General features: G+C 35.2%; 1 protein-coding gene across 7 annotated transcripts; it reads right to left on the reverse strand.

The window, feature by feature from the left end:
* Positions 1–623: 623 nt before the first annotated feature.
* On the reverse strand, positions 624–3773 carry LOC113301509 (serine/arginine-rich splicing factor RS31-like). Of its 7 annotated transcripts, none has more exons than XM_026550275.1 (7): positions 3603–3773; positions 3345–3484; positions 2196–2777; positions 1949–2061; positions 1619–1854; positions 1204–1488; positions 624–1082 (listed from the first exon to the last, which is right to left on the reverse strand). In XM_026550275.1, exons 3-7 carry the CDS (start codon positions 2266–2268, stop codon positions 1037–1039), a joined length of 753 nt encoding a protein of 250 aa, XP_026406060.1. In that variant the 5' UTR covers positions 2269–2777; positions 3345–3484; positions 3603–3773; the 3' UTR covers positions 624–1036. The 7 variants fall into 7 exon arrangements, with proteins under 7 accessions (XP_026406060.1, XP_026406064.1, XP_026406058.1 ...); XM_026550279.1 differs by having other exon boundaries at positions 1619–1851; positions 3603–3770; XM_026550273.1 differs by lacking the exon at positions 2196–2777 and having other exon boundaries at positions 3603–3772.
* Between the last annotated feature and the right edge of the window lie 5551 nt (positions 3774–9324).

Raw genomic sequence — 9324 nt, forward strand, 5'->3', positions numbered from 1 at the left:
CTCACTATATAGTTTGTTTGAATTTTGAAGTAAAATGGGAGAGGAAACCATTTCTCTCCTCATGCTGATGTTGCCCTAATTATGTAAGATAATGAGACTCCTGCTTTTTGGTTGTGTGTGTGGAATCAAGATGGATATCCATTACTATGTAAGTTCTAGTTAAATGTAAATTTTCTTAATATGAAAAAAGCTAATGTAAAGGGAGACCGTGACCGTCACTCAAAAAGCAAGACAGACTAAAATTTATACCACACAGCCAAGGATCCGGTAAATGATATAGAATGAGTAACCTCAAACAAAGGGAGAATGAGGCAGTCATAATGTAGGTCTGTGACCATCAAAACAGCAGTGATGGAATGTTCCAATACCGAGACATAATCAAACTAACAGAATTCCAGACTTCATTTGGAGAAGACAAAATTATAACAAATTAGCCAATAACTGATAGCTCAACAAAGGATTCCTCTTACAGTTACAAGACTCCAAATAAAAACACTCGCCCTTACTAAATTCCTTGGACTGCATATGATTAAACGCAGGTTTTTGCTTGGTATTGGTAACCCCGCATGGAATTAGGTAAACCCTGTAACAACCTTTTAAGTAAGTGCAAGTACAACCAAAAATAGCATGCCCGGAAAAAATAATTCAAATTCCATTTCTGAGATGATCAGCCCATTTAACCACATAGATCATAACGCTACTACTAGTTTATGCAATAAAAAATTCCAAAGGCTGTATGATCAGCCCATTTAACCAGCAAACTAACTAGACGAGGGTCATGAGTTTCAAGAACTACTGCTCTCTCTCCACCCTATATAGATAATAACAAAATACGACAAAGCTTACACCTATACATATATATTACCAGATGAAGTAAACAGACTTCTTCATATTCAGTACCTTAGATGAAGTTAACAGACTTCTTGATATTCAGTACCACTACCTACTGTAAGACTCAAGCAACGTCTACTTTAAACTGCAGGAATTGTATAAGAGAAGCGCCGACAATTGTGCAAATTATCCCTTTTCAAGAACTTCACCGACGAACTGGCGAGCGGCTTCGACTGCGGCTCAGGCCGCGCCTGCAAATGTAAAAGAGAAGAAAGACACGAAATGGATTATAATATTAGAAAAAACAGTTTCAGATATCTGCACTATCAAAAGTCAAAACCTTAAATACTACTAATCTTTATCATTATTTACCTTGGATATCTACCATAATCTGGGCTCCTGTCCCTGTAGTATGCCCCGCTGTATCTATCATAGACTGGACTACGAGCACGCCCATAATCAGGACTGGGTAGGCCCCTCCGAAGCACTGGACTTCTGGATCGTCCATAATCAGGACTGGGGCGGCTTGTACGAAGAACTGGACTTCTGGAATGTCCACGTGGGCTATAACCTCTTCTAGGGCTGCCATGCCTATCATCTCGCTCACCATCGTCCCTTAAAGCATATTCAACCGAGACCACTCTATCTAAGATTTTGCTGTATATTTTGGAAACAAAAATATATGATTAAATGTATATAAAGCAAAATAGAAGATTTACATTCTTTGGGAAAAATAAAGTAAAGAATTAAGGGGTTGATGATACTATCATAACCACTGACCACTGACCTCATATGAGTACATTCGAGTGCTTTTGTCGCCTGTTCCTGAGTCTCAAACTGCACAAACGCAAAGTTTCTTCGGATCCTCACATGTAAAACTTTTCCAAATGGTTCAAAATGCCTTTCAATATCTCGAATCCTTGTATCAATGGGGTCAAAATTAATGACGAATAGCGTCTTAGTAGGCCTCTGGTTAGCCATAACCCTTGACCCTTCACGAAGGCGAGAACCACGCTCTCCCTGCTGAAGATGTGACAGATTAAATGGAGGAATTCAAAAGCAAAAAAACAAAACAATTTTTTTTTATAATGATAAGTATGTGAAGCAGTACAATTACCTTTGCCCACTCTACAGAGAGCCTGCGTCTGCTGTGGCCAAACAGTGTGTTATCAAGGTAACGGATTGCATCTCTAGCATCACGCTCGTCAACAAAATAAACAAACGCAAACCCTAGAGTAAAACTGGAATTAGAATGAGCAAACATTAAAGAAACTTTTAAGTTTTATATATTCGAGGGCTGACTTTTTGTAAACAAGCCAATTCATGTTTTCTTTTACCATTACAATAACAGAAGAATACAACACCTGCAAACAGGGGAAGGCCGGTGAACATAAGGATGTAAAAAATGGAAAGGCCTTGCATGATGACATAAAACATTCTGATGGCATAAATTTTAAATTCATAGACCGGAAACGAGATCCATTGCTGAGCATGCTTTGTGATTTAAACAGAAAGTGTTAAGTCGAGAAACAAATGAGATGTGATTGATCCAATAAAGATCCAAGGAGTAGTAGGCATGGCATTGCATGTCTGGTTTGATAGACCCGTTCTATGTAGAGAAGGAGAAGTAGGCATGGCATGGCGTGGCATTGCGTGATTGATTTGACAGATCGGTCTATGCAGAGTAGGAGAAGTAGTCATGGCATGTTTGATTCAACAGTTCCGTCTATGAACAGTTCATAGTAAGCATAGCACGGCCAGTCCATCTACGACCATTCACTCATAAATCTGCAGTAACGGTGTGAGTTTCAGATGCTCGAATGAATAACATGCAGGATTATGTCATTTGTGAGTCTGATGAGTAGGCAAAGAGGAATGTTTCGTTTGCCATTGAGGGGATTTCGCATACATGTTGGTGAGCCCAGGAAGGAGCTCAGCTGTAATCCCTGCGTCAAAACAAACATTTAAATATCTTTTCTTCTGCAGTGCAGGTTATGTCGCTGTCAGTTAGTTTTTAACCTCCCCAATGAACATATATGTTGTCGCATACAACATTATGTAGCCATATGTCGAACTCCCACAAATTCTGATTATCCCCAACCCTGAAGCTACGGATGCAGTATAGAAATGTGTTTGTCGCAATGACTTCGACAAAGAATGCTTCTATGGCTAACCCCAACGCACCCATGAAACAACCGAGCCAGGGAAAACTTGATATAATGACTCCCCTAAATCACTTGAGCACTCAAACACTAGACCTATGGTAATATCTTTGGTGAGGCCATCTAAACTTAAAGCCAGACAACCAACCTCGTGCACTTAGTCGAACATAATCATGTGGGCGCTCTTGAGTGTGCACCAAACTACAAATCAACCAACAAACATAGACTAGGGTTTCAAAACTGAAGATAAAAGGTCAAGTCCAAATCAAAAAATATAAGTAATTCATTATCGTTAACATCTTTATATTTGAATCAAAATTTTATTGATGAAAGAAGAAAGAAGAACTTTACCAGACTTGATGTCAACACGCTCGACTTCTCCATACTTAGAGAACAGACGCTCCAAATCAGACTGACGAGTTTCGAAGTCAAAGTTTCCACAGAAAACAGGCCTCATTCTTTACGGTATCCACAAAACCTTTTCAGAAACCCTAGAAAACATTAAGGGTAACGAATAAATTAAATCAAAGAAAACCAAGAAAATAGAAAAGAAGAATCAGAGACTTAAAAATAAAAAATCGAAAATATACAGGAAGCGGAGGAAAATACCTGATGAAATCTAATTACTGAAACGTAAAGTTACTGAAGGTTTTAAGGATGATAACAGATTGTGAAAATTGATCTGAACGTTAAATTGACGCAGTGTTATTATAACCTAGAATATACTAGACGAGAAGACTTGAAAAGGAACCCGCGGATTTGGTGCCTCCAAATCCAGTCCATCAAAATGGGGGTGTTAGATTTGCTTTCGTAGGAATTACTGGTTAATCCAGTTTTAGAAGAACCGTTTAGTGTGTAATCGAGCACCAAAATAAATTTACTCGCTGATCCAAAAACATATTTGTGGATCAGATTTTTTACTCGTTGGTCCGAACATGTGCGGAAGTTATAAAGTGTATTTCTAAAATACCTAAAAAACCCTTCTAGTCAAATCTAATTCGGTTTTATCAATTCTTTCTTCACCAATTGGAGAGCTCTGGCGATGATGATGGCGATGACGATTCACGGAAAAAACCAGAGATTCCAACTCTCTCTATAAACTAAACCCGGAGGAGTAGATAATGGTGAATCGTCATTTTTCTTATTTCAATATTTGCATTTTTTTCATTTCTAATTTTCCACCTCATAAGGGATCATTTGCTAGACGATACAATTTTAATTAGCATATTCTCTTTACTGTTGATATTGGTCTTGGAGATCTGCTCTTTCATTCTTTCGCTCTCTAGTTTTATTTGATTTGGATGATTTTGAATTGTGATTTTTTTTTTAATAAAATTGAATGAACCCTAGATTTTTTAGATCCATTGTAAAACGTCCAATATGTACTAGATATCAAAGTGGTAATGGAGGTTCTGGATTAGGTGGTATTGATGATAGAAGGAAGGTTCAACAACAACAACATAAAGGGGTTGTTGATGATGGAGGTAGTAGGTCTCTGTTCTCATCTCAACTACCCAGAGGATATTCGATAGATAATCGAAAATGTTGTAAGAAACTGCATGTGCAGCACCCAATTGGTGTATGCGTCATTTTAACATTCGAGTTTCTAATTATGAAATCTATAAGTATAATATGTTGTCAATGGAACAAAATCATTATATAGGTGAAGACATAAAGTATTATAGAGTTATGAATTTGGTGCTATGTTTGATTCCAATTCAGGATACTCTTGCTTAGTGTCATATGTTTGATGCCAGTGAATACTTGGGTAACAAAATAGTATTGCATGTTCGTCTCAAGTTAGATGACGCTGGTCTGACCACGTAAGATAACGTACACTATGATAATTTGTTAGAACCATCGAGATGGTAAGCGTAATATTTTTTGCGATAGATATTTATACAGACTCATGGATGGTAAGCGTAATATTTTTTGCGATAGATATTTATACAGACTCATGGATGGTAAGCGTAATATGTACTGGGTTTCTACTCGGTGCATATTACTATGTACTGGTTTATAATATATATTCATGGATGGTAAACGTAATATGTATTGGGTTTCTACTCGGTACATATCAGTATGTACTGGTTTTCACTCTTTATATATCAATATCTACTAGGTGTTCTATTAGTACATATGAATATCTGCTAGGTTTTCACTCAGTGCATATCAATATCTACTAGGTGTTCTATTAGTACACATGAGTATCTACTAGGTTTACACTCATTACATGTGTATATGTACTGTAATTTTCATTTTTAAACTTGGGATTCAACTCCAGAACAGTAAGTTTTGAGGTTATTAAACTGATAATTAACCACTTTGACATGGAAGTGATTTTATAAAAAATAGAGGGAGTAGAGAGATGGAGAGAGAGAGATGAGGTTGCAAAAGAATTAATGATTTTATTGTTCATTTATTGTGCATTATTTCTGTCTGCATATGCTGCTTAGGCATACTTTAAAGAGGGGACGTCATCCTACAAGGCCATAAAATTTGAAAGGAAGAACGGGCAGTGCTGATGGAAGAATTCTGGCCCTATACTTATACAGATTAGATATGAAGTTTATTTGGTGGCATACTTGTGGATCAGTTTTAGTTAATTTTGGGAGTTTATTGTATTCTTTTCATAAAATGTTAGCACTAAGCGATAGATTTTAGCGTCTACAATAGGAAAAAGTTGTTTTTTCTTTTATATGTAATATATGTAATTTTGATCTCAATAATAGAACATCAGAAACCAGAGTTCGGATACAGTCAACTCTCAGAAAATTGAATATTCAAGTATAAACAGTGTTTCACAGATGAATGCAAGCAATAATTTCGCAGTTCCAGATATATACACAAAGGAACAGTTTGGGACCAAAAGGCAAAGCGTGTTGTATGTTATTGATTTTAAAGCTAACATTCAAAAAAAAAAATCTTACTCGATCAGAGATACACAATACTGGCATAACCGATGACATTTTTTCACTCTTCATCACAAGGTGTCAATCACACGATATGTAGAGCTAAAAGCATTAAAATGACTAGTAATCCGTCGATGCATGAGTAATATAGCTTGGGATTAATTAATATGGAATTTGCACTAATCAGAACTTCATCTTGGTGTCTCCATGTAGACAGTTTAGGCCTCATTTAGCAGTTGGAGTTCACAAAGTAGAGTATGGTCTTCCTTCAACGATTACGTCCACTGCTAGTTCTTGATAATGTAGGCATACAAGTACCTTTGAAGGCATGACAGATGTACTTTATGAAGTTTCCAATATTCTGCAAGTGAATCAATGAAAGTAATTTCCTTGAGTAAGAATTTCTAAAGTTTAATACGCAAAAAAAAACAAGCACTATGGATATTAAACGATCTAGCGAGATGATGATATGTACTGCATCAACAAATCACCTTTTTCTTAAGTACATATTGATATTTACCGTAAGATTATATGCAAGCACAAACTAAGGTTAGGGATTTATACAATACACAATGATATGTACTGGATAAAAGAATCAGTTTTTCCCCAAGTACGTAACAATATATACTGAAGGATCAACATAACCTAGGTCTAGTGGTTTATACAGTATGTAACGATATGGAATGCATAAACGAATCATCTTTTCCTAAGTACATATTGATATGTACTCTAGGATAATACATATGCTAGGCATGTGATAAGAAGTGATGTGTGTTCAAGCACAAACTAGTTTCTACTTGGTACATATTGATATGTATTGTATAAATACGTACATCTATTTCCAAGTATTCTTTACCATAGCACGTTTTTGTAGCTTACCTTTGAAGTAACACATAGACCGACTGTCTTCTCCAATGTCAGGGAACTTATGAATTCTCCATTCCTTGTAACATGGATGACAAAACACAAGAATTTCCTCTTCATTTTCCTTCTTTCTATTAAAAAGCATAAAAACCATGGAATCCCCATTCCCGTCTGTAACAGTACTAGTCTTTGGAGGTGAAATCAATACACAATCATTAAAGATATATCCATTTAATGTATACCAATACAAAAAATAAATTACTAGCCAAGGAACTACCTTTTCCATAATTATATATCCACATCTCTACCTTTTCCATATGTACAAGAAATGTATATCAATACAAAAAAGAAATTACTAGTAATTTTCATAAATAGCTATCTAGTCAATACACAGTCATTAAAGATATATCCACCTCTTTGCCTTTTCCATATGAAATTACTAGCCAAGGAGCTGCCTTTTTCTATAAGTATATGTTAATCTACTGTTGGATCATAATGTGAAGCACAACGCAGAAGTTTTTCACTCAGTACATGTCCATATCTACTGTTAGATAATAGTCTGATATACAACTCAAAATTTTCACTCAGGTTTAAAAAGTATACAGACTAAACAGATTAATCCAAACTCATCATACAAATAAAATCCAAGAACCATGGCATTTCTACTGATACAATTGGAGATATGATCGATGTAAGTCGATGATTCTTCCAACAACCTATGGAAGAGAGATCAAAGTTTATGACGACTGATGTTCGAGCATCGGTTCGTTTCGGAACTAGTTTCAATCAAAATCAAGATAGTGTTTTTTGGATATCAATATGTACTGGGGGTTTACCTAGTACATAACAAGCATAAAAAGGTTTACCCAGTACATATTTATTGCACTGGTCATATATATCCAGTAATACATGTTGATATGTACTAATTCAAGAACAAAGTACATCAACAGTACATATATCAACTATAAACTAGAGTTTTTAGCAGTACATCCTAAATTTTGATGTAGGATCATACACAAAATATATGCATTACATATGGATATGTATTGTAAGATCATACGTAAACATGCAGTAGAAGGGTTTGAGCAGTACATATCAAGAATTTTAACACTACATACTGATATGTACATAACAAGCATAAAAAGGTTTACCCAGTACATATTTATTGCACTGGTCATATATATCCAGTAATACATTTTGATATGTACTAATTCAAGAACAAAGTACATCAACATCACATATATCAACTATAAACTAGAGTTTTTAGCAGTACATAATAAAATGTAATGTAGGATCATACACAAAATATATGCATTACATATGGATATGTATTGTAAGATCATACGTAAACATGCAGTAGAAGGGTTTGAGCAGTACATATCAAGAATTTTAACAATACATACTGATATGTACTCTAGGATCATATAGAAAATTGGTATAAAAAATCAACAAAAATAAAACTGAAAACATTACACATATTGGATTTAATTTTTGTAATTAGAAAAAATACCTTTTTTTTGGCAGAAATCCCAGGTTTCTTTGATGTTGGTTGAGTTGCAACAAATTTCTTTTTCTTCTTCTTTCATGTTGTTTCAGAATCGGGAGTACCTTTTTCTTCAAAATCACAATCTTTTACTAATTTTTGGGAGAAGAATCTCGTAGTATGCTAACTCTTCTTAGTAAACTAGGGTTTTGTGGATATGATTCTTCAAAAAAATAAGGTTTTTGAGTATTTTATATAATTTCTTAATTGTAAATCTAGGTTTTGATCATTATCCCGTAATTTGATTACAGATTTAGGTTTTTGTGGATTTTTTACAGATAAGAAACATGAAGACAAAGGAAGAACGAATACAAAAGAAGGATGAAGAGATTCTGGGGAAAATCGTTTTTGTTCACACGAAAAGCTTTGAGACGTGAATCAATTGGTTTCACACGTGAGTATCGATGGGCAGGGAAGTAATTTTCAGTTTTCAAAAGGTTTTTGGACCTCCGGTTAAAAGATTTTTCCCTCTGGACTACAGGTTAACCCGGGTCGGGTTTTGTGGACCATCTAGCAAATTTCTCTTTGCTTTCACGTCCAGTGATCCAATCTATTACCCGCGGGTTGGTGGGTGAGCAGAGTGGATACGTGTAAATCAACCGATTTCATTTCTTTACAAAAAAAAAAATTTAAAAAAAGAGAAAAAGAGAAAAAGAAAATGGAAAATAGATTAGAAAAGCATTTATTAATCCAACATAAGTGAAATATGATAACAACTTTCGGAAACGAAATTTTTGCCATTTTTTCGCTGCCATTATGTACGAACATGTCTTTAAACATCACAATCCACAAGACCACCTTCCCGGCCTCTCTTAGCTTGCATTATCAATCCAACATAAGTGGCGACTTCCCTATTGATCATAATGAAGTGTTCTGCCAACCCTTTTGCAACGACAACTGATGTTCATGGTTTATTCTTCATATTTACGAAATAAGTTTTACCACATGGTGTTACCATGTTGTTGTGCACCATCGATACAATCTTGGATAAAATAAACATAATTATGACAAA

The sequence above is a fragment of the Papaver somniferum genome, chromosome 8, assembly GCF_003573695.1.
Source record: "Papaver somniferum cultivar HN1 chromosome 8, ASM357369v1, whole genome shotgun sequence".
NCBI classification, from domain to species: domain Eukaryota; kingdom Viridiplantae; phylum Streptophyta; class Magnoliopsida; order Ranunculales; family Papaveraceae; genus Papaver; species Papaver somniferum.